The following is a 24,765-nucleotide window of genomic DNA, read 5'->3' as shown; positions in this document are numbered from 1 at the left end:
TTTAAAAAGAAGTCAAAATAATCAATAATATATATATTTGTTTTGTAACTTTATTCTAAAATAAAAACAGAAATGAATAAATGGTACTCATTCCCAAGTAATGTATTTTATCTTCTTCGGCAGAAACACAACCTTTGCTATACAATTTATTTATTATTATTTATTTATTAACTGGATTTGTATGCCGCCCCTCTCTGAGGACTTGGGGCGGCTCACAACAAATAAATGATCTTGTTGTACTTCTTTAGATTTAAAGTGTTAAGATAAATAGGAAAAGTGTTCATGCAAAGACGAATCCAATGCAATGAATTTGAAATCTGCATTTGGAGAACTCAATACAGTGGTACCTCAAGATACGAACCCCTCGTCTTACGAACAACTCGTGATACGAACCCGAGGTTCAGAAAAATTTTGCCTCTTCTTACAAACTTTTTTCGAGTTACGAACCGGCGTTCGGAGACTGCTGGGAAGCCGCGCGGCTGTTTTAAAAGGTGACAGCCGGGCGGCGGGGCTTCCCAGAAGCCTCCCAAACGCCAGTTCATAACTCGAACAAAGTTTGTAAGAAGAGGCAAAATTTTTCTGAACCCCGGGTTCGGTTTGGGAGGTTGCTGGGAAGCCCCCCAGCCCGGCTGCGACCTTTTAAAACAGCCGCGCGGCTTCCCAGCTGTCTCCCGAAGCCGAACGCGGAAGTTCGGCTTTGGCGTTCGGCTTCAGGAGACAGCTGGGAAGCCGGGCGGCTGTTTTAAAAGGTCGCAGCCGGCCTGGGGGGCTTCCCAGCACCCCCCCGAACCCTGAACCCAGGTTCGGGGGGGTGCTGGGAAGCCCCCCAGGCCGGCTGTCACCTTTTAAAACAGCCGCGCGGCTTCCCAGCAGTCGCCGAAAGCCATTTTTTTCCGGGGTTTTTTTGGTTGCATGGATTAATTGACTTTACATTGTTTCCTATGGGAAACAATGTTTCATCTTACGAACATTTCGTCTTACGAACCTCCTCCTTGCACCAATTAAGTTCGTATCATGAGGTAGTACTGTACTTGTGTGTTTTGAGAAATATCACTTTGTGCGTTCCACCTGTTTCAAGCAATGCAACTGGACTGTTTTGTGGCTTGTTATTGCTTTTGTAAGAGAAATAGGAATTTCCTGTAAGCCCCTATTCCCTTGTTTTATCTCAAGGTGATAATGGTAGGTGAGATACAGCTAGTACTTGCTGCTTCTGATCACCCGTCATGCATAAAATTTGGCCAAAGAGATTGGCCCAGGAAACAAAACATAATTAGAGTTTTGGATGCATTATTTATTTATTTATTAGATTTGTATGCCGCCCTTCTCGTGACGTCTCAGAGAGAACTCTAAAATTTGCTCATTCGTTCTCCTTAATGAAAAACCTTGTGCTGCAATGCATGGAGTTCCAGAGTGTATCCCCTCCCTCAGAATCAAATTACTATGGGTTCACAAGACTAGCAATGAACAATTGTTTTTAAAAGAAAGAATAAAGATGGCAAAATTCTGTTTATAGAAACTGAGATTTTAAACATCTGACCTCTTTCTCAAGCATCAGACCCTTCTCCATCCAGCCCTCTAGTAATGTTCCATTTTGTAGCTATACAATGCATGAATCACAGTGGCCGATAAGGTCCCACAGAGTTGGCCTTCTCTGGGTCCCATCGACCAAACAATGTCGTTTGGCGGGCCCCAGGAGAAGAGCCTCCTCTGTGGCAGCCCCAGCCCTCTGGAATCAACTCCCCCCAGAGATTAGAACAGCCCCCACCCTCCTTGTCTTTCGTAAATTACTCAAGACCCACCTTTGTCGCCAGGCATGGGGGACTTAGGATATTCCTTCCCCTAGGCCATTACAAGTTATGTATGGTATGTTTGTGTGTATGTTTGGTTTTTAGTTGTTTTATTAAATTGGATTGTTACATGTTGTTTTTTATCATGGTTGTTAGCCGCCTCGAGTTTGTGGAGAGGGGCGGCATACAAATCCAATAAATAATAAATAATAAAAATAATAATAATAATGATGCTCGGGAGACAGGAGAGGAAGGGGCGCCGATCTCTGGGGGGGCAGAGGGTCGAAATATCCCTGTGTTGCTGGGGAGAGGCAGATATGGCGGGGGCCACAGAGTTAGCCGTTCCAGGGGAACGAGGGACCGTTGCTTAATAAGGGTCCCTTGTTCTGGCTCTGTGAGCCCAATCTTGGGTACTGGTGGTGAGTGTAACTCTGGCCCTGGGCTCAGATTGCTGCTGCTGAATGCCAGGTCGGTAGTAAATAAAGCTCTCCTCATCCGGGATTTGATCCTGGATGAGGAGGCCGACCTGGCATGTATTACTGAAACCTGGCTGGGCCCGGAGGGAGGTGTTCCTCTCTTTGAAATTTGCCCAGCCGGGTTTCAGATATGGCATCAACCTCGACCCCAGGGAAGGGGGGGAGGAGTGGCTATTGTAGCCAGGGAGAGCCTTTGCCTGCGTAGACTCATTGCTCCGGAAATTGCGGTTTGCGAGTCTCTCTTGATGAAGTTGGACTTAGGGGTTCAGGTGGGCTTATTTCTCACGTACCTGCCTCCCAGCTGCGTGTCAAAAGCCCTGCCTGTGCTACTCGAGGAGGTAGCCGGGTTGGCGGTGGAGCTCCCCGGACTCATCGTCCTGGGGGACTTCAACCTGCCGTCACTCGGCGAAACCTCTGGGTTGGTACAGGAGTTCATGGCCACCATGACAGCCATGGACCTGACTCAAGTAGTACAGGGTCTGACTCACGAGGGAGGGCACGCACCTGACATGGTATTCCTTTCCGAGCAATTGAGTAATGGTCTGAGATTAAGGGGCTTAGAAGTATTGCCTTTGTCATGGTCAGACCATTTTCTACTACGGCTTGACTTCCTGGCTCCAATCCTCCCCCGCAGGGAGGCGGAACCAATGAAGATGTTCCGCCCCAGACGCCTGATGGACCCAGAGGGCTTTCAAACGGCGCTTGGGGTTATTCCAGAGGCACTCGTCCACAGTTCGGCGGAGTCTCTCGCGGAGTCCTGGAACAGGGCTGCGGCGGGGGCTCTTGACCGGATTGCGCCTTTGCGACCTCTCCGTGGCGCTAGACCCCGTAGAGCCCCATGATTCAACGAGGAGCTCCGGGAGTTGAAACGCCAAAAGAGACGTCTTGAGAAGCGATGGAGGAAGAGTAGGTCTGAATCCGACCGAACACTTGTAAGAGCTTTTATTAAGACTTACAAAGTGGCGCTCAAGGCGGCAAGATGCGCGTATCATGCCGCCTTGATTGCATCAGCGGAATCCCGCCCGGCCGCTCTGTTTAGGGTGACCCGCTCCCTTCTTAACCAGGGAGGAGTTGGGGAACCCTTACAGAGTAGTGCCGAGGATTTTAACACGTTTTTCGCTGATAAAGTCACTCTGATCCGGGCCGACCTCGACTCCAATTGTAAAACAGAGTTGACTGACAACGAGTCAGTCGAGGTGACTGGGGCACGTACTTGTCCACCTGTCTGGGAAGAGTTTGATCTGGTGACATCTGATGAAGTGGACAAGGCCATTGGAGCTGTGAGTTCCGCCACCTGTTTACTGGATCCGTGTCCCTCCTGGCTGGTTTCGGCCAGCAGGGAGGTGACGCGGAGCTGGGCCCAGGAGATTACCAACGCTTCCTTGGGGAGGAGAGTTTTTCCATCACTCTATAAAGAAGCGCTCGTGCGCCCCCTCCTCAAGAAGCCCTCCCTGGACCCAGCTGTGCTTAACAACTATCGTCCAGTCTCCAACCTTCCCTTTATGGGGAAGGTTGTCGAGAAGGTGGTGGCGCTCCAGCGGTCCTTGGAAGAAGCCGATTATCTAGGTCCCCAGCAGTCGGGTTTCAGGCCCGGTTACAGCACGGAAACCGCTTTGGTCGCGTTGATGGATGATCTCTGGCGGGCCCGGGACAGGGGTTTATCCTCTGTCCTGGTGCTCCTTGACCTCTCAGCGGCTTTCAATACCATCGACCATGATATCCTTCTGCACCGGCTGGAGGGGTTGGGGGTGGGAGGCACTGTTCTTCAGTGGTTCTCCTCCTACCTCTCTGGCCGGTCGCAGTCGGTGTTAGTGGGGGGTCAGAGGTCGACTCCTAGGTCTCTCCCTTGCGGGGTGCCTCAGGGGTCGGTCCTCTCCCCCCTGCTATTCAACATCTACATGAAACCGCTGGGTGAGATCATCCAAGGACATGGGGTGAGGAATCATCAATATGCGGATGATACCCAGCTTTACATCTCCACCCCATGCCCAGTCAACGAAGCGGTGGAAGTGATGTGCCGGTGCCTGGAGGCTGTTGGGGCCTGGATGGGTGTCAACAGACTCAAGCTCAACCCGGATAAGATGGAGTGGCTGTGGGTTTTGCCTCCCAAGGACAATCCCATCTGTCCGTCCATTACCCTGGGGGGGGGGAATTATTGACCCCCTCAGAGAGGGTCCGCAACTTGGGCGTCCTCCTCGATCCACAGCTCACATTAGAAAAACATCTCTCAGCTGTGGCGAGGGGGGCGTTTGCCCAGGTTCGCCTGGTGCACCAGTTGCGGCCCTATCTGGACCGGGACTCATTACTCACAGTCACTCATGCCCTCATCACCTCGAGGTTCGACTACTGTAATGCTCTCTACATGGGGCTACCTTTGAAAAGTGTTCGGAAACTTCAGATCGTGCAGAATGCAGCTGCGAGAGCAGTCATGGGCTTACCTAGGTATCCCCATGTTTCACCATCACTCCGCAGTCTGCATTGGTTGCCGATCAGTTTCCGGTCACAATTCAAAGTGTTGGTTAAAGCCCTTCATGGCATTGGACCAGAATATCTCCGAGACCGCCTCCTGCCGCACGAATCCCAGCGACTGATCAGGTCCCACAGAGTGGGTCTTCTCCGGGTCCCGTCAATTAAACAATGTCGGTTGGCGGGCCCCAGGGGAAGAGCCTTCTCTGTGGCGGCACCGGCCCTCTGGAACCAACTCCCCCCAGAGATTAGAACTGCCCCTACTCTTCCTGCCTTCCGTAAACTCCTTAAAACCCACCTTTGCCATCAGGCATGGGGGAACTGAAACATCTTCCCCTGGGCATGTTTAATTTATATATGGTATGCTTGTGTGTATGTCTGTTAGTATATGGGGTCTTTTAAATCTTTTAATTTTAAATTTGTTAGATTATTTATGATTTGTTTCCACGTGTTGTGAGCCGCCCCGAGTCTTCGGAGAGGAGCGGCATACAAATCTAAGTAATAAATAAATAAATAAAATAAATAAAATAGTGTACAAGACATGTAAGTTAAATAGAACTGTCACTTACCCCTGATATAATTACATTTGGAAAACAGAATACTGGTATTAGGATTACACAAAAGACAAACCTGTACTAAGCACGTTAGGGACAGCAGGAGTTGTGTTAATGGAAAGACCAGCCAAGCCTTGTTCTACTCCTGTAGTTCCAGGTGGCAGTGAAGAAGGGGGATTAACTGAAGACAGCTGCACCTAATAAAAGAGAACAGTGTTTTATAATAAATTTGCTGCTTCGTAACATGTTACAAGAAATAAATGCTTAGAAAACAACATGCATATCGGAATAATACTTTACAAAACAGGAATGTTATTCAACCAGAAGGGATTCGGAGAGTCACACTGTAGACTGCAAAAGAAAAGGTTGACAAACTTACTTCTGTGAAGCCATCTTTGAGTGGACTAATAGGTGTACTAGACAACTGCCCAGGAAGAGAAATTTTCTTCCCTTCTTCAAAAGGCCGAGTAGGTATTCGATGCAGGTATCCGTAGCCAATGCCGCAACCTAGGCTTTAAATATAAAGAAAGAGAAATGATATTAGCCTTAAATATGTTTATAAATACCCCATGCCAATGAATTGCCTTTGAACAATTGTACGGACAGAATTTAAACAATATCTTTAAATAGCCACACTATGTTTATGAATTTAATAGCAGCATGCACACATATATCAACTTTAATTCATTTTTAAGGATTGTGCTCATTTCCAAAAATTACACATCTCTAGAGCAATTATAAGCCATTGCCATCAAGACATCATAAAGAAAGAGTCTAAAAAAAATTAAGTAGAAACATTTGAAGGGTTGGGCATATAAAATTCCAAGGCCTAAAGTATCTAATGAATAACTCCATAGCTCCCCACCCCCCTGAATAAAGCTTTTCAGGGACACCAGATACAATTACATAATTATACAGAAATCCCATGGAAATTTCATGGGAATACATAGAGGTATGACTCTGCTTTCATTTTTCCATTTGCCTTAATAGGAGGTGCTCAGCTTACTACCATAATTGAGAATGGAGTTATGGTTCTAAGTTATGCTGGTTGTTAAATGTGTTAACCATGTGAGCACATGATGGATTTTATTATCATTGTGGTTAAACAAATGATGCAGTCATTAAATGAATCCATTGTTTGCAATAGGTATTATTTGCCGAAACTGTAAGTAAATGCCAAAAAATACCATAAGCGCAGCCATGTGATTGTGGGACTTTGTAAATGGCCATAAATGCAGTCTGGCTGACAAGCGCTCAAAATGTGATCACATGACCACAAGTGGGGGGAGGGGAGATGTTGAGATTTCAAATCCAGATCGTAAATACTATTTTTGGGTCCATCATAACTTTGAATGGTTGCTAAGTGACCAGTTGTAAGTGAAGGATCACCTGTATGCTATTCCCTTTTCAGCTAATTAGGAATAGAATGCAGAACTTTATTTCTCATGATAAAGGGACATATTCATACACTATACATTTGAAGTACGTCATTAAAAACTTAATTAAAAATCTACAAGTCACATGGAAAATTATACAGCCAAGAAAAAGAGATCTGTAGCCTCATAGAATAGACATTTATTTTCTTAATTAATCAAAACCTAGATGAAATACAGAATTCATAAAATACCTAGATGAAATACAAAATTCGTAATATTATAGCACTCAATATGAAAATTTAAAGCCTGTCTTCAGTAAAAAATGAACAAAATCTTGCACTTATGTGAGTTGAGTTTTGATGTGAATTTTACTCTAAAATGTTTTATTGTAAAACAGAATCACACTAGCAAATTATTCTTCATACAGTCTGTCTGTTCAAAATGCAAATGGAGTTCATGGGTAAACAATAAATATCTTAAAATACTTAATATCAATTTAATCTATGAAAAACATTTACAGAGTCATGGCATCTGCTGAGTTTGGTACAGATCTGACTTTGTGGAAACAAACCCAGAAAATAAGTAACAAAACCATGAGTTTAATCACATTTCATATTTCTTTGAACAAAATCAACTTACCTTCCCTCTCCACCCCATGCTGTATTTGGGGTAATAACGACTTCTCGGCAGTTATCAGTATCAGTGTTGTATACATAAAGTTTTAATGGTTTGCTTTCGTGTGTTTCAATGAGAGAGAATAAATCTTCAGACTAAGGAAAAAAACATATTTAGATGACACTTCAATTAATTTTAATCAACTATATTTTATTTATTTTATTGTTCTGAAATTCAGAATGAGTTGAATTTCTCAGTTTAGCAGTTGACAACATTCATTAGTTTGTTTCTACCGATAAATTTTTAAAAAGCATGTACGCACAAATTCTACAACAATCTTTCATTGCTGCTTTCACTTGTTCTTTCTGCACATCTTTAAATCATTAATAAAATAACAACAAATATTAATTTCTAAGTTATGTATGACGACTCAAAAAGAAAGCTGAACAATGCTAATCACAAAGCCAATTGCAAATAATTACGAGCAACCTTAGTTCAGTATAAAATGGTCAGAATCTTGATTTTTTTAAAATAAATGAAATAACATATTTACCTCATTCATGACAGTATCTGCCCCAATGATGTAGTCACTATGAGGTCTAAGACCTGCAATTGCAGCAGGAGAATTTGGTTCAACTTCCTAATTACAAGACATAATTTTTTTTAAAAAAATTAAAAACCTTAATCAGACCAAGAAAAGTACAAAAGATAGATAAAAAAATTAAAAACTCTGTCAAATCAAGTTCAACTGCTAATGGCTACATAGGCACAAGCACACTGTAAGAAGAGATCGGGCAGCCATTTGTCCGAAATAGTACAGGAACTCCTGTTGGACTAGAAGACCTGCAAATGTGCCTTCCAAATCTGTTATTGTTAATTTATATTTAGAGGGAGAGAAGAAAAGGAAGGGAGGTGAGGAGAAAAAGAGAGAAAATAGGCGTTGATTGCTTACCTGAACGCCTCTTCTCGTACGGTGAGCGGGTACAGCAGTCACATGGGTTGCTCATGTCCAATCCGGTGGAACTGAGCCTAGTGTTAAAAAAGCTTGCTGGATCCGCCCCTTCCCCAGAATTCGCGAATCCATAGACTAGGCTCAGCTGTGAAGCTCTGTAGTGTTCAACTCTCATTGTTAGAGGAAGAAAGGTTATAGGAAGGTAAAGAAGAAGACACATACAAGGGCGGGAAGTGACTGCTGTACCCGCTCACCGTACGAGAAGAGGCGTTCAGGTAAGCAATCAACGCCTATTCTCCGTACTGAAGGAGCGGGTCCAGCAGTCACATGGGACATACCCAATAGATGGTCCCTAGGGTGGGATTAGATTGCTATCGTGTGAGATAACGGATTGGAGTACCCTTCTGCCGAAGGCAGCGTCCGCTGATGCGTAAGAGTCAATCTTGTAGTGCCTGATGAAGGAATTTGGCGAGGCCCAAGTGGCTGCTTTGCAGACCTCCTCCAACGGGGCTTGAGTCGCCCAAGCGGCCGAGGTGGCTGCGCTCCTGGTGGAATGCGCTGTGATGTTCCTTGGAACTGAGAGGGAGGCCGACTCGTAGGCCTTAGATATAGTCCCTCTGATCCAACGGCCTATTACTGTTGAAGACACTTTGGCACCCATGACTCTGGGGTGATAGGCTATAAAAAGTGCTTCTGACCTCCGAAAGGGTCCTGTGCGTTGGATATAGATTCTCAGCGCTCTAATGAGATCCAGGGTGTGCCATCTAATTGCCAAGGGATGGTCTCGTTGGAGGCAGAAGGAAGGTAGGACAATATCCTGAGTTCTGTGGAACATGGAACTGACCTTGGGTAAGAAGGTGGGGTCCAGTCGCAAGACTACCTTGTCCTGATGAAATTGACAGAGGTCCTGCCTGATTGAGAGGGCAGCCAGCTCCGAAATGCGTCGGGCAGAGGTAATAGCCACCAGGAATGCTACTTTAAAGGATAGGTACCTGAGGGACGCCGATTTTAGGGGTTCGTATGGTGCCTGCGTGAGGGAATGGAGAACCCGTGGCAAATCCCAGGATGGATACCTGTGGACCTTGGAAGGTCTGAGGTTGGCTATGCCCTTGAGGAATTCCTGAACTGCTGGAAAGGAGCGGAGAGGCTGTCTGCGGGGCCCCGCTAGGACAGAGGAAATGGCCGCCAGATGACGCCGGAGGGTGCTGGTGGAGAGTCCCTGATGGAAACCTTGCATGAGGAAGGAAATGATTCTGTGTATGGGGATGCACAGGGGAGAGAGGCCTTCCTGTAGACACCACTGGTGAAACTTGGACCACGTATGATCGTAGATTCGATTGGTCGAACCCCTTCTGGCCTTTAAAATGACCTCCACTGTATCGGGGTCGTGGCCACGCAGTTCTAAGTCTCTCCTGATAACAGCCAGGCGGTGAGGTGGAACCACTCCGGGTCTGGATGGAATGAGGCCCCCTGCCGCAGCATATCCCCCGAAACGGGGAGTCGCCAAGGGTCCTGGACGGACAGCTGTTGGAGATCCGCGAACCAGGGCCGGCGGGGCCAATGAGGGGCGATTAGGATTACTCGGGCCCTCTCGGTGAGGACCTTGTGAATCACGTCCGGGAGAATTGGAATTGGAGGGAATGCGTAAAGTAGGCCTGGAGGCCATGGGCTCCGGAGGGCATTGATTGCTTCCGCTCCCGGAGATGGAAATCTGGAAAAAAAGCGAGGGAGTTGGGCGTTCGCATTGGTCGCGAAGAGATCCAGAACTGGTAGGCCGAATCTGAGGCTGATTTGATGGAACAGGTCTTGATGGAGATTCCACTCTCCTGGGCCTATCGTTGCTCGAGATAGCCAATCCGCCTGGACGTTGAGGCTCCCCGAGATGTGGTCGGCTAGGAGCGACCGAAGATGTTTTTCCGCCCAAAGGCCTAACTTGAGGGCCTCCCTCATGAGGGCCTTGGATCTCGTGCCCCCCTGTCTGCAGATATGGCTTTTTGTGGCAATGTTGTCGGTGAGAATGAGAACGTGCCGGTTGGGAATGCGAGGAGAGAAATGCTTCAGAGCCAGGGAAACGGCTCTTAACTCTAGCCAATTGATTGGCTTGGAAGCTTCCTCCGGGGACCACGTGCCCTGGGCTATCATCCCCTGGGCGTGGGCGCCCCATCCCGATAGACTGGCATCTGTGGTGATGACAAATTGATCCGGGCACCTGAACGGGGATCCTTTGTCCATTGCCGGAGACTTCCACCACTTGAAGGATCTGCGAACAATTGGTGGGATGACAATGCGACGACTTGAGTTGCTGTGCCCCGATCTCTGAAAGGGTAATAGGAGCCACTGTAGTTCCCTAGCATGAAGGCGAGCCCAGGGAATGATGCCTATGCATGACACCATCTTCCCCAAAAGGGAGGACAGGGTTACTATGGATACTGAAGGATGAGATAAAATGCAAGAAATTAACTCCCCTATACTGATTTTTCTCTCAGGAGAGAGAAAGACCTGGGAGGATTCTGAATTAATAACGGATCCCAGGTGTAAAATGGATGTGGAAGGTTGGAGATGACTTTTGTCAAAGTTGATGGAAAATCCATGGTCCTGAAGAACTGACATGGTTACAGAAAGGTCTGTTTTCACTTTCTCTAGGGAGTTCCCATGAATCAAAATATCATCAAGATAACATAAAATGTGAATGGGAGACGCCCGGATATAGGCCGCCAGGGACCCCAAGAGCTTTGTAAAGACCCGAGGGGCCGAGGAAAGGCCAAATGGCATCGCCCTATACTGGAAATGCCTGCCCTGAAAGGAAAAACGTAAAAATTTTCTGTGGCATTTGGCTATAGGAATGTGGAGGTAGGCCTCAGTGAGGTCTAAAGAGACCATGAAATCTCCCGGGTGAATGGCGGCCAAAATGGATGATAAGGAGTGCATCTTAAACTTCCTATATTTGATGAATAGGTTCAGCTTCTTTAAATCCAAAATAGCTCTCCAACCTCCGGAGGATTTTGGAACCATAAATAGGATGGAATAAAAACCTAGACCCTTCTGACCGGGAGGAACCGGTTGAATGGCTCTGATGGACAATAAGTGGGAAATGGCCTCCTCCATACGGTTACAATCTGAGGAGGACCTGGGAGAAGGGCAGGAAATAAAACGTTTCGGGGGGGGGAGAAATAAATTCTAAAAGAAGGCCTGTTTGAACAGTGTCAATGACCCAGGGGTCCTTGGAGGTGAGACGCCAATTAGAGGCGAAATGGGCTAGGCGACCCCCTATGGGAATCGAGGAAAAACTACCACCTAGGTTTTTTTGAAGCCCTGTTAGAGGACGCTCCCCTTTGGAAGCGAAAACCTCTGCCCCTGGAGTTCCTACCTTGGGAACGAAAGCGGGGGGAATACTGACCTGGAGATCTCTGATAGGAAGCCGCTTGATCTTGCTGACGCCCTGGGCGACGAAAGGACTGCGTTTTGGTAGCCTTTTTGGTGGTTGGACCCAATACTTTCTTCTTGTCCGTGGTTTCCGTGAGGAGTGGATCCAGAAGATCCCCGAAGAGAAGGTCGCGCTTTAAGGGTCCCAGAGATAACTGCCACTTCTGACGTACTCCTGCTTGCCAAGGGCGAAGCCATAGGAGTCTTCTTGCCGTTGTAGAAGCTGCAATAGACTTAGCAGAAAATCTAGTAGATTGTAAAGTGGCATCAGCCACGTACTGAGCAGCTGCAAAGACCTTGTTGAAGTCTTGTTGACCTCTCAAGTCATCAGGAGGAATATGCTGTTGAAGTTGGCGAAGCCACAGAAGCATGGCTCTGGAGAAAAAGGAAGCCGCTGCAGAACTTTTAATGGCCCAGGAATCTGCGGTGAATCCTCTTTTGAGCATTTGTTCAATCCGCTTGTCCTCTGGGCGGAGGACTTCCTCTGCTTCGCCTGGCACAGCAGCCGCCGAGTGAAGGATCTTGACAGGTTCATCCGGTTTAGGAAAGGATAGGAGCTCCTCATAGGAAGAGGAGAGTTTGTACAACTTTTTGTCCTTGGTTGAGGGATTAAGGCCAGAGGCTGGGAAATCCCACTGCTTAAGTAAGGCATCTTTAAACAATTTAGGCATAGGAATTACCTCGTTATCCTCCTGTTCCTCTGTGAAGTAAGGTAAATTCTCCTCCGGGGGATCAGTGGATGTGGAGGCCTGTTTCTCCTGGGCCGCCAATCCCGTAGAAATTCTAGCTTTGAGGAGGAGAGATTTGAACAATTGAGAAGGGAAAATAGTAATTGGAGAAGGAACCTTTATTTGGGACTCCTCATCATCTGAGAGGCCTTGAAAAGGGTCCTCATCCTCCTCCATGTCCTCATATTCGTCCTGAGAGGAATCTGATTCATCCTGAATAGGAGCTCTAACCGCTGGGGAAGAACCCAAGGGGCGGGAGGGACGAGGAGGTGGAGGAGGTAAGGGAAGCGCATTGATGGTAGAGAGTTTAGCATCAATGGCCTTGGATAACACTGAAAATATAGATTGGAATTCAGGAGGTAAGCTAGAAATATCAGCAGGAATGGCAGAAGAATCCCTGAAGGCCTGGGAGGATCCTGGCTGGGGGGAATCTTCAATAATATCTGGTTCCTCTGGACCTATTCCCCATAGGTTAGGTTGGGGTCTGTCTAGGTTTGGCTCATCCAGAGATAACACAGTGACCCCAGAAGAAGGCAGATTAGAAGCCTCTGGGGGGTCATGACTACTGAGTACTTGGGCCTGTACTTTCAAACGCTTTGCTGATTTGTCATGGATTTTTTGTAGGGCTAGGTCCCTTCTCTTCTCAGCCCTGGTGACCTTGGTCGAGGGGCGGGCCCCTGAAGAAGAGGAGGTCGAGGCCTGGGGGATACTGGTAATCTCATCGCCTGTAGGCCTGGCCTCTCTGGGACCTTGAGTGGTGCCTCTCTTGGGAAAAGTAGCCATAGTCTGACAATTAACAGAAGACAAGGCTGAGCCAAATAACTGAATAATTAGGGAGAAGATTTCAAAGACTTCCCAAGAGGAATGGATCCTGCTCCGAGGCCTCGGAGCTGCTGAGACTTGAGGGCAATCTGGGCAAACCCAGAGTTCGTGTCCCCAAATACAGCGTGGCCAGCCTCCCTAAACTTAAATTAAAGTAACCAAGGCACTCTGGTTGGAGGCTTAGCCGGTGGAGAATTAAGCCTGAGCGTCCCAAAGCCCACTCCGGGATCCAAGCGGTGGACTGAGGCCTACGCGGCTGGCAGAAGGCCAACACGAGAGGCCTAAATTTAAAAAGGGCGCGAAGGCCTTCGCGCCGAAAAATCGCTCCGTAATAGAACTCTTAAAGGGGAAGCGATCGACTAAGTCCAGGAGACTAGAAAGAAGCGTCTCACTCCGCAGGAGGTATTTCTTAAGCCCTTTAACAATAATACTGTAATAAATCAATGAAGCAATACTTGCACCAAGACCTCCAGGCCAAAGGATTAAAGGAATCCACAAGCGGCAGCGGGGATCGTAAACGGCAAAACAGCCGGGGGAAAACGAAACCGCAACTTCTCCCAAGGAAAAAAGCCGAGCCACAAACGGCTGGCGCTATTAGTGCAAGTAAACAAATAAGGATAAACAATTCTTACTACTTTGAAGGAAGGATCGAAGGGAAGGTGTTAGAATGTTGAACGAGCTATCACAATACAACCGCAGGATATGCGAACTGAGCGAATTCTGGGGAAGGGGCGGATCCAGCAAGCTTTTTTAACACTAGGCTCAGTTCCACCGGATTGGACATGAGCAACCCATGTGACTGCTGGACCCGCTCCTTCAGTACGGAGAATGAAACCCCAGGCGTCAGTATGATTAAGATTTGTGCCACACGTTTGCCTTATACTGTATTTTTCGGAGTATAAGACGCACCTGAGTATAAGATGCACCTTAGTTTTGAGGGAGGAAAACAAGGGGGGGGGGAAATTCTGCCTCTGCCTCGCAGCAATTTGCCTCCCAACAAACAGTACAGATGATATACACTGTTTGCTGTATATTTCTGGGCATATATACCTGACCCACAAAAATAGCAAAAAAATGGAGAAATGTAAGTTATGGCAGTATATTAATGCCAGATAGTTTTCTTAAATGTAGTCACACTAACTCCTCCCAATTATTTAAATAGATCTACTCCAAATATGACTAAGTCAGGGTTTAACTCAGCTGCCTTATCTTAACACTAAAACAGGACACTGTTACATTTCAGATTATACTTTTACAGATCTTTAAAACTGATGTGGCTTTCTGAGAGTATAATTATTTTCTGCTATTTAAAAGAAGATACAATAGCACTCTTCAGATCAAGCATTTATTTGAAAAAGCTTCTTCATTTTATTGTCTAGAATAATACTAAAGCAGTCTTTAAAAAATAAGTCTAATAATTTGAACATTCTACAGACATTTATAGCTGTTGACTTGTCTCCTTGTATCCAGTTCAGCAGGGAAAAAAAATATGACTCTCTCTCTTCAAGCATTTTGTCTCCTTACAGCTAGTTTCACTTTCAGTTTAGCATGTGATAGCCTCAAATCGGTAAGCTGATAATGAGTTACAGTATTTGGCTTAACGGGATCTGTTCTGTTTGCTGAAAGAAGGTAAATTGCTGGGAGGCAGAGGCTAAAGGTGGGTGTGGCTATCTGCAGTGTATAAGATGCACCGAGTCTGCGGAGAGGGGCAGCATACAAATTTAATAAAAATAAATAAATAAATAAATAAATAATAAATAAATAAATAAATATTGATTGCTGTTTTGGAGACAAAAATCCCCTATAAGTAATAATGCATTAAATGCATGGCTGTGTTGGTGAATGTTATCTCTTCCTTGTTTCTAAAAATATACCCACCAGAACAACAACCTCTACAATAACCATCACACTTTTTTATTATAGCAATTTTAATTTAATAAAGAAAGTACAGTAAAAGAGATATATGCAACTAATTGGGTTTTTTTCTACACCATTTTGGGTGAATTCTTATTGGACACACATAGCCGAAAGGCTATGGAAGATAAAGCCGGAAGATTCTCCACACAGAATGATTTTGTTCTCTAAAAATAAAAATGGAGCTTCTACTCACCAGCACATGCCACACGTTCTCATTGGCGCCATCAAAGCTGCAAAACCGAATGCTCACGCCCAGCAAGCCCTGCCCTCCCCACATGTTGCTGGGGGTTACGGATGCCTCTCGAAGGTCCAGAGTTTTGCTGCTATAGACCAGCATCTTAACAGGCTTTTCCACATTGGCTTTCAACAGGTCCTTCAGCGTGTCATTGTCTTTATTCTAAAGGAAGGTGTAAAGATAAAAATTCGCTAAACTCATTTGCAGTTATGCTCACACTATGGCAATGTATCAGCATTTTAAAGTATTTGATAGAAAAACATTTTGCATAGGATATTTTGCGCATTCCTTAGCATTAAACCTATGCCTTTACTAATGTACTAAACTTTAATTTTCTTACAAGAAAATGGCCAAAAGCGTGCTCTTATAATTTTAATCATTCACTCTTTTAACCATTATTTGTTCTTCATAACAAACCATATATAGTGGTACCTCTACTTAAGAACTTAATTCGTTCCGTGACCAGGTTCTTAAGTAGAAAAGTTTGTAAGAGGAAGCAATTTTCCCATAGTAATCAATGTAAAAGCAAATAATGCGTGCAATTGGGGAAACCACAGGGAGGATGGAGGCCCTCTTTCCTCCCAGGAGATTCCTAGAGAGGCCCCATGGAGGCTTCTTCCTGCCTGTTCCGGACCTGTTTCCTCCCAGGACATTCCGAGAGGTCCCACAGAGGCTTCTCTCCACCTTTTCCAGCCCTGTTTCCTCCCAGAGAGGCCCCACAGAAGCTTCTCCCTGCCTTTTTCAGCCCTGTTTCCTCCCTAGAGATTCTTAGAGAGGCCTCACGGAGGCTTTTCCCTGCCTTTTCTGGTTATAGTTTCGGAGGGTCGAGTTTATAAGTGGAAAATGATTCTTCAGGGAAAAAACCTTGAACACCCAGTTCTTATCTAGAAAGGTTCGTAAATAGAGCCATTTGTAGGTAGCGGTACCACTGTATACTGTGTTTCCCCGAAAATAGAACAAGGTATAAGGCCCACAGGACTTTTCAGGACATGCGTTGAAATAACCCCCCCCCCCCCCCCCGAAAATAAGGCCACCCCAACTACTTTCCCGGGGGGCGTGCCGGGAGCTGCTCTCTTTGTGGCACGCACTCTTTTGGTCACAAGAGCAAATGAGAGGTGGGTGCACCTAGGACTAACTCGGTTCCTCTGGGCTCTGCCGATGGCAATTTGAAATGTACTCCTGCCTACAAAGAAGTGGCGAGGCCAGCTGGGTACAGGGAGCCCACAAGGGCAGGGCTTGAGCAGGAGACATCCCTGTCACGCCCCTATGGGTCTGTGTCTTGCCGCTGCCTCCCTCACTCGCTTGCTGGCTTTCTACAACCATGTATACTTTTTACAAACTTCACAGCTTTAAGACTTGTGGACTTTAACTCCCAGAATTCCTCCTTCAGTCATGCTATACTCATGCTAGAGTATATATAAGAAACAACCCCAATTTGGTGGTGGGGTGGGAATGTTTGTCTGGTAGTGGGCCCCAATCGCCCCAATCACAGAGCACCTGTTGTATGTTGTGTGTGTGTTTATATTCTATAAAATCAATAAAAATATTTAATAATTAAAAAAGGAATGGGAGTTGAAGTCCACAAGTCTTAAACTTCCCAAGTTTGAAGACCCTTGCACCCCTAACCCCTAAGTCTTCAAACTTGACAATTGGACTTCAGCTTCTAGAATTCCTCCGCCAGTCATGATAGATGGGGTAATTAGAAGGGAAAAACACCCCTGTTCTTGTGAAAAACGGCCCGTTTTTGCCCGTTTCTTTTGCCAAAAAAAGGGGTCAAGAGAGGGTCTGGGAAGCCCGCAGGGAACTCTTTGGTGTTGGCAAAAATGCCCTTTTCTCAAAAATGGGGAGGGGGGGACCACAAAGGATTTGGCCATTTTTTACGCATTTTTTCACAAAAATGGTGGACCCTCTGTCCACACCATTTTTGAGAAAAACAGGCCCATTTCCCCCAAAAATGGCACGCACGGGACAGGGCTTAAAGACAACAAAAATGGCTGTATTCGGTGTATAAGACATACTGACATTTTCACCCTCTTTTGGAGTGTGTGTACGTCTTATACTCCGGAAAATACATTAAATCTGGTACCCACCCTTAAGTTTTAATTTGGGGATTCACTTACCAGCCTGGAACCATTAATAGAAACAATAAAATCAAAGAATGGCTCCAATCCAGCTCTGTGTCCTGGTGAATTTTCTTGCACCTAACACATAAACATTACATGGAAAATATTATAATCAAAAGTAGTATCCACAGCACTATGATTCCCAGCATGGGAAACTTTAATAAAACTATAAATGTTTGTCATTAATTAAAGCCAACAATATACTATAGGAAAAAACAAAGTTTTAGAGAGTCAAACCAATTTAAAAAGACAAATATATGTCACCTCTTGGAAATAACAGATAACAAGTCATGTTATCAAGACACTACTGTGGAGGTATTTTAGGAAATCCAGTTGTCACATAGGTAATTGTAATTTAAAGGCTGCTGCCTTTGAAATGTGGTTTCAATAACTTTCCAGTTATTGATTGTATGAGCTTGTTCTCAAAATATACAAGCCAATCTCCGCACAAAAGATCTAATACTATGAATTAACCTATGAATTTATTTTGAACACAGCTACATTATACATGGTAAGAAGTATTACAGTTATTTTTTCTTTTTAAAAATAAGAACAAGGTTATAGATGTGAAATAAACACCTAATAACACAGAAAGCTAGAGTTCCTAATAAAATAGTAAAATGTAGTTAAAAAAAGATAAATAGCAAAGATGTAGATCACATTTTAAATATGACAGTTAAGAGTAATAATAGCTCAAAGGAAATTCCATTAACAGGTTAGTGAAACAGCTTAGAGCCAAACCAAGATTGACAGAACAAAAACAAATTTGCAGACATTAGGACTGCAGTTTTTGAATTAGAGGCAAAAATGAGTTCCAGGGCATGCAGATGAAAAGGGAGCATCTTTCTGTGACTCATAAAATTGGTTCCATTTTATATCTAGATTGTATTGCTGCCTTGCAAAGCTGCACCTCAACCCCAGAAAAAACACCTTTGGTTTAAGGAGTTGCAGACACTTGCTACGTATCTTTGCATTCCCACACTCCTTTCTGTATTGCAATAACAGATACCTATTCCTGGTGACTATCTGGAGATCAGGTTATTTTCTATAAATATTTTATTTGAGGAAGATAGCTTAAACAAGAAATCCATAAGGATTAGAATACAATAGAATAGAATTCTTTATTGGCCAAGTGTGATTGGACACACAAGGAATTTGTCTTTCGTGCAGATGCTCTCAGTGTACATAAAAGATACATTTGTCCAGAATCATGAGGTACAACATTTAATGACTGTCATAGGGTACACATAAGGAATCAGGAAAAAAAATCAATATTAATTCAGCTGTCTATCCTTCCGAGGTGGGTAAAATGAGGATCCAGATTGTGGGGGCAAAATGCTGGCTCTGTTAAAAAGTGCTATTGCTAACATGTTGTAAGCCGCCCTAAGTCTAAGGAGAAAGGCGGCATAAAAATTGAATAAACAAACAAACAAACAAATAAATAATATAAATTGTAAGGATATGTGCAAAAAGTTACAGTCATATGTCGGAGGAAATAGGTGATGAGAAGACTAATAGTAATGCATCTTTAGTAAATAGTTTGACAGTGGTAAGGCAATTATTTGTTTAGCAAAGTGATAATAGTCAGGAAAAAACTATTATTCTGTCTAGTTGCCTTGGTGTGTAGTGCTCTATAACAGTGTTTTTCAACCAGTGTGCCGCGAGACATGGTCAGGTGTGCCATGGGAAAATTAAACATGGGTCCCCAAACTACAGCCCGCCTGCCAGATACGACCCATGGAGGCCATTTATCTGGCCCACTGCCATCTGCCTCCATCCGAACATAAACATTCCCCTCACAATCCCTCCAGCTATCAGCGACAGGAAGAGTGGAGGAACAGGGAATGCTCACTGACCAATCACCTTCTAGGTTCACTAGCGATGAACCAATAGCAGGCCGCCTCTCATCCACACCCAGGAAGGTCCCCGCTCGGGCTGCCGTGCACTTGTCATTGTGTGGCCACGGCGAGTAGTTGAAGCTGCAGCTCCTCCCCATGATCCCGATTTCTAATCCTGGTCAGGACTGGAGGTAAATGTTGCCACCACTAGATGAAGCCTCAGTCTCAGTTGGTTATGCCTATCCTGATGGTGTACAGTGTTCTCTCGATTTTCGCGGGTTTGAACTTCGCAGATAGCCTATACCACGGTTTTTCAAAAAATATTAATTAAAAATACTTCACGGGTTTTTTTTTCTTTACCATGGTTTTTCCCACCCAATGACATCATACGTCATCACCAAACTAATAATTTTTGCAAATAAATAACAAAAAAATTAATTATTGTTAATAAATAATTATGTTTATAAATATCAGGATCACTAAGTGTCTTATTCAATGTTGAGTACCAGCAATAATGGTGAGTAAATGGTTGTTAAGGGAATGGGAAATGGTAATTTAGGGGTTTAAAGTGTTAAGGGAAGGCTTGTGATACTGTCCATAGCCAAAAATGGTGTATTTACTTCCGCATCTCTACTTCGCGGAAATTCGACTTTCGCGGGTGGTCTCAGAACGCATCTCCCGCAGAAATCGAGGGAACACTGTATATAGATATTTGACCTTTTTCTTTTTATAAGAGACCCCCGCAGAGAGTGATATACAATGCATCACAATGCATAACAATGTTATCTATATTGTATAATATGTATTGTGTTAGTGTCATTTTTTGTGTCATTTTGGTTGGTGGTGTGCCCCAAGATTTTGTAAATGTAAAAAATGTGCCGCTGTTCAAAAAAGGTTTAAAACCACTGCTCTATAGCATTGTTTTGAGGGTAGGAGTTGAAACAATTTACCGTATCTTTCAGAGTATAAGACGCACCTAGATTTTAGAGGAGGAAAACAAGGAAAAAGTATTCTAAACCAAATGATGTAGTAATATATTATTTAATAAAATACCAGAGTACCAGAATACTTTTTACAACCATGTATATTTTTTACAATCATGTATAATTTTTACAAACTTCAAATTTGTGGCGGGCAAGAGCGAGAGCAAATGAGAGATGGATGCACACAGGACTAACTGGGTTCCACAGGGCTCTGCTTACGGCAATTTGAAATGTGCTTCTGCCTACGAAGAAGCAGTGAGGCTGGTTGGGTACAGTGAGCCCACAAGAGCAGGGCTTGAGCAGCAGACATCCCTGTTATGCCCCTTTGGGTCTGCCTCCTGCCGCTGCCTCCCCACCCCTTGCTCGTCGGCTCGGGCTGCTCATCCTTCACCTGCCCTCCCCATGTCCCTAAAACTGGGGATGCAGGTGAGCGCGGTGCTTGGGAATCTCCTGCAGGAACAGCCACCCGTTCCTTGGTGCTGTGTCCACTGATCCTCCCCCGCCTCCGGCTCTTGAGTGAAGCGGGAGGGGGGAGAAACTCTTATGAGTTGCCTGAGGAAGCCAAGATGATAGCCAAACTTCTAGCTGGGCTCAGTGGTGCTTCCTTGTCTCTTTCAAACACGTCCCCCTCTCTCTCAGCGTGGGAGGGGAGAGTGCCGTAAGACACAGCACCAGAGTGCACCTTAGGGATGCACTCTGAATGCAAGAAATCTTTCTCTCTTCAAAACTCCATCAGAAATGAGTCTTTGTAAGACTCATTGTGTCTGCGCAGCCTCTTGGAGTGAAAGAGGAGAAAGATTTATTGCTTGGGACAATGTGTTTTCTTTTACCAACTAAACTTCCCAGAGGAAATAGATTTGCTTGTATAAGTAGGTTTCAAATTATTTTTTATAAGTTCGGAGCTCTTTTCAACTGGGAAAAGTTTAATACCTTCCCGCCCTAGGAATATCTACATAACATTGGATTGTAAAGTTATACCACATTTTTTGGAGTATAAGATAAACTGGAGGATAAAACGCACCCTAGATTTTAGAGGTGGAAAACAAGGAAAAAAGTATTCTGAACTAAATGGTGTAGTAATATATTATTTAATAAAATACTAATGTAGCAGAATACTTTCTACAAACATGTATATTTTTTACAACAACGTACACTTTTTACAAACTTCAAACTTGACAGCTTTAAGACTTGTGGACTTCAATTCCTAGAATTCCTCCTCCAGTCATGCTAGCTCAGGAATGGGAGTTGAAGTCCACAAGTTTTAAACTTCCCAATTTTGAAGACCCTTGCACCCCGAACCCAGGGGTCTTCAAACTTGACGGCTTTATGATTAGTGGACTTCAACTCCCAGAATTCCTCCTCCAGTAATACTAGATAGGGTAACTAGAAGGCAAGAACCGTCCAATTTTTGCGAAAAATGGGCCATTTTTGCCCATTTTTTCACAAAAATTGGGTGGGCAAAGGATTTGGGAGCCTGCAGAGTGCCCCTATGGGGTAGGAGAAGGTGAAAACATCCAGATTTTTGCAAAAAGTGGCCTGGTTTTTTTGTGTGCAAAAAATAGGGCATTCAGAGGACTTTGGAGGCCCGCAGAGAGTTCCTAGGGGGTGGGAGAAGGCAAAAATGCCCCACTTTTCACCCGGTTTTCGGGTGGTTTTCTTTTGCAAAAACAGGGGTGTTTTTGCCACCTCCCACCCCCTAGGAGCTCTCTGCAGACCTCCCAAACCCTCTCTGCACCCAATTTTTACGAAAAACATAGCAATTTCCCCCAAATTGGGACACAGGAGAGGGGCTTCAGGAGGCAAAAAATGGCTGTATTTGGTGTATAAGACACACTGACATTTCCACCCTCTTTTAGAGGGCAAACAGGTGTGTGTCTTATACCCCATAAAATACGATATGTCCAGGATACGAGGACTCAGTAAATATTTTCATGGCCCTCTATTCAACTTGTGCAGTCAATGGAAGGCAGGTTGGCAGTAATTGTTTTTTCTGCAGTTCTGATTATCCTCTGAAATCTGTGTCTGTCCTGTTGGGTTGCAGAACCGAACCAGGCAGTTATAGAGGTGCAGATGACAGACTGAATAGTTCCTCTGTAGAACTGTATCAGGAGCTCTACTGATAAAATCATCAGAAGACTACAGTTAAAAAAAACTGTTGAGAAAAACAAATGACTGCTTAATTCTTTTTTAGTTAAACACGAAGAAAGCCTGAGACCTTTCTGAGGTCCTGAAGTCTAATAACTAAAGATGTTTTACGTCATTAATCAATAATATTTATATACAGGTGTCTACATATTTATTTCGGGATATCATTTACTCTCTTTTGTGGCTATTTTGCTAGAACTGTATTGCATCACAATCATAAAGACATGGAACTCCAAATTTCCGTTGCTAAGCAAGACAGTTATGTGAGTAGGGCCCCATTTTACGATATTTTATCTGTAAACATTACATGTAGTCCTTGATTTACAAACATTCAGGCCTGACAGAATCCCAGAAGACTGGGTAAATTTTGTGATGGCTTCCATATTGTGGTTGTTATAAACCTCTCCTATTTTTTTCTATGTCTTTGTTTAATAGTTAAGTCTAGTTCTTTTTATATAATTGTTCTGCAATTATAATTGCTTCCCAGTGTCATTTTCAAAGAACTGGATGGCTATTAAGAAATAATAGACAGATATAGACAGGCAGACAGACAGTGTATACAAAATCTTACACACACACACACACACACACACACACACACACAGAGATACATGTGTGTGTGGGTGTCTTCTGTTTTACATATATAATGCTACATAACTGTCAAGCCTTACTTTAGATGATTAACCTATATTAATCATCTATTTTAAGGTTTGGTAAAAGTGGTATTCAGACAATTCCCTACATCCCTTATCTGTAACTGCTCTAATTTACAAATATATTTGGAAACAAAGGGAAGTCTTCATGTTCTGTTTTTTACCTGACCACAAATTGGTCTGATTACCAACGGTCTTGTAGAAAGAATCCCTCAGGGAAAAGGAAGGCAGGCTGGCTGGCAGGAAGGGACCATTAAACAAGACTGTTCAGCTGCATTCTGCCACTCACTATGCAACCCACTAACATCTATTAAACTTTGAGAAGAACCATATATTTTTACATTTGTTTTAAAATATTATATTTTACTTATTATCGCCTATATACTGTTCATGAGCTATTTTGAGATTATTGTTATACAGGTAATCTTCAATTTACAACATTTCATTTAGTGACCATTCAAAGTTACTATGGCACTGAAAAAAAGTGACTTATGGCCTTTTTTCACTCTTCAATCATTGCAGCATCCCCATGGGTCACATAATCAAAATACAGATGCTTGGCAACGGATTCATATTTATTATGACCTCCTGAGGTCATCTTTTGTGACCCTGTGACAAGAAAAGTCAATGGGGAAGCTTAACAATGGTGTTTCTAACTTAACAATTGCAGTGACTCACTTAAGAACTGTGGCATGAAAGGTGATAAAATGGGGCAAAACTCACTTAACAACTCCCTCACTTAGCAACAGAAATTTTGGAGTCAATTGTGGTCATAAATTGTGGACTACTTGTACTGAACAGGACTATCATCCTGCTCCAGGCAAAGTTTTGAAAGAAGAGCTAATTTACCTTCTCATCTTCTAAAACTGATGTCTCTTAGAGCACAATACAGCATATATTAAATCAAAATTGGATTTATTATACAAGATTATTTAAACCATAACCATGTGATCTGATGGACTGCAATTGTAAGAATGCATGAGAAGAAAGAATCTGGACATACAGTGATGCCTCGTCTTACGAACTTAATTGGTTCTGGGAGGAGGTTCGTCGTAAGGCAAAAAGTTCATAAGACGAAAAAATGTTTCCCATAGGAAACAATGTAAAAGGGATTAATGCGTGCAAGGAAAAAAAATCGCAAAAAGGGCCACGTTTCGGCCAGACAGGAAGGACGTCCGTAATGTCAAAGCTCCGCCCATGGAATTCCTTATTGGGATTCCACACCTCCGTTTGAGCCTCCTGACCGGCCGACAGCTCCACAGCTCTTCTGCAAAGCTGAAAGCTGGGCGGCAACGCTCCTTGGTGGCCTCCCGGACCCGAACACTGAACTTTTGCCGAACTTCCAAGTTTGGGAGAAAGCTGAGAAGCCCCCCCGGCTGTTTCAAAAGGTGACAGCTGGGCGGCGGTGCTTCTCAGCCGAATCCGAACTCCGAACCCAAACTTTTGCCGAACCTCTGGGTTCGGCGTTCGTGGCGGCGGGTTCGTAAGGTGAAAAAAGTTTGTAAGAAGAGGCATAAAAATCCTGAACCCCGGGTTCGTATCTCGAAAAGTTCGGGAGACAAGGGGTTCGTATCACGAGGTACTACTGTACTTGGTCTCCATCTGATAAATATTAGTTGGCAGAATAGTAGTACAACTAACCTAGATTTATAAGATGTGATACGAAAGTTTA

The 24,765-nt window shown here is 44.2% G+C and overlaps 1 protein-coding gene across 1 annotated transcript in view; it reads right to left on the bottom strand.

Annotated features, from left to right (window-relative positions):
• GORASP2 (golgi reassembly stacking protein 2) overlaps window positions 1-24,765 on the bottom strand; it is a 37,450-nt gene that overhangs the window by 5,797 nt on the left and 6,888 nt on the right. Inside the window, exons 2-7 of the mRNA XM_070731736.1 lie at window positions 17,472-17,552; window positions 15,310-15,513; window positions 7,828-7,914; window positions 7,299-7,429; window positions 5,663-5,795; window positions 5,360-5,480 (exon numbers count right to left, since the gene is read on the bottom strand). Coding sequence (XP_070587837.1) covers window positions 5,360-5,480; window positions 5,663-5,795; window positions 7,299-7,429; window positions 7,828-7,914; window positions 15,310-15,513; window positions 17,472-17,552 — 757 coding nt within the window. The remainder of the gene's footprint in view (window positions 1-5,359; window positions 5,481-5,662; window positions 5,796-7,298; window positions 7,430-7,827; window positions 7,915-15,309; window positions 15,514-17,471; window positions 17,553-24,765) is intronic.

This window comes from Erythrolamprus reginae, chromosome 1 (assembly GCF_031021105.1).
Source record: "Erythrolamprus reginae isolate rEryReg1 chromosome 1, rEryReg1.hap1, whole genome shotgun sequence".
In the NCBI taxonomy this organism is placed as follows: Eukaryota; Metazoa; Chordata; class Lepidosauria; order Squamata; family Dipsadidae; genus Erythrolamprus; species Erythrolamprus reginae.
This window is presented reverse-complemented; position numbering and strand designations above follow the sequence as displayed.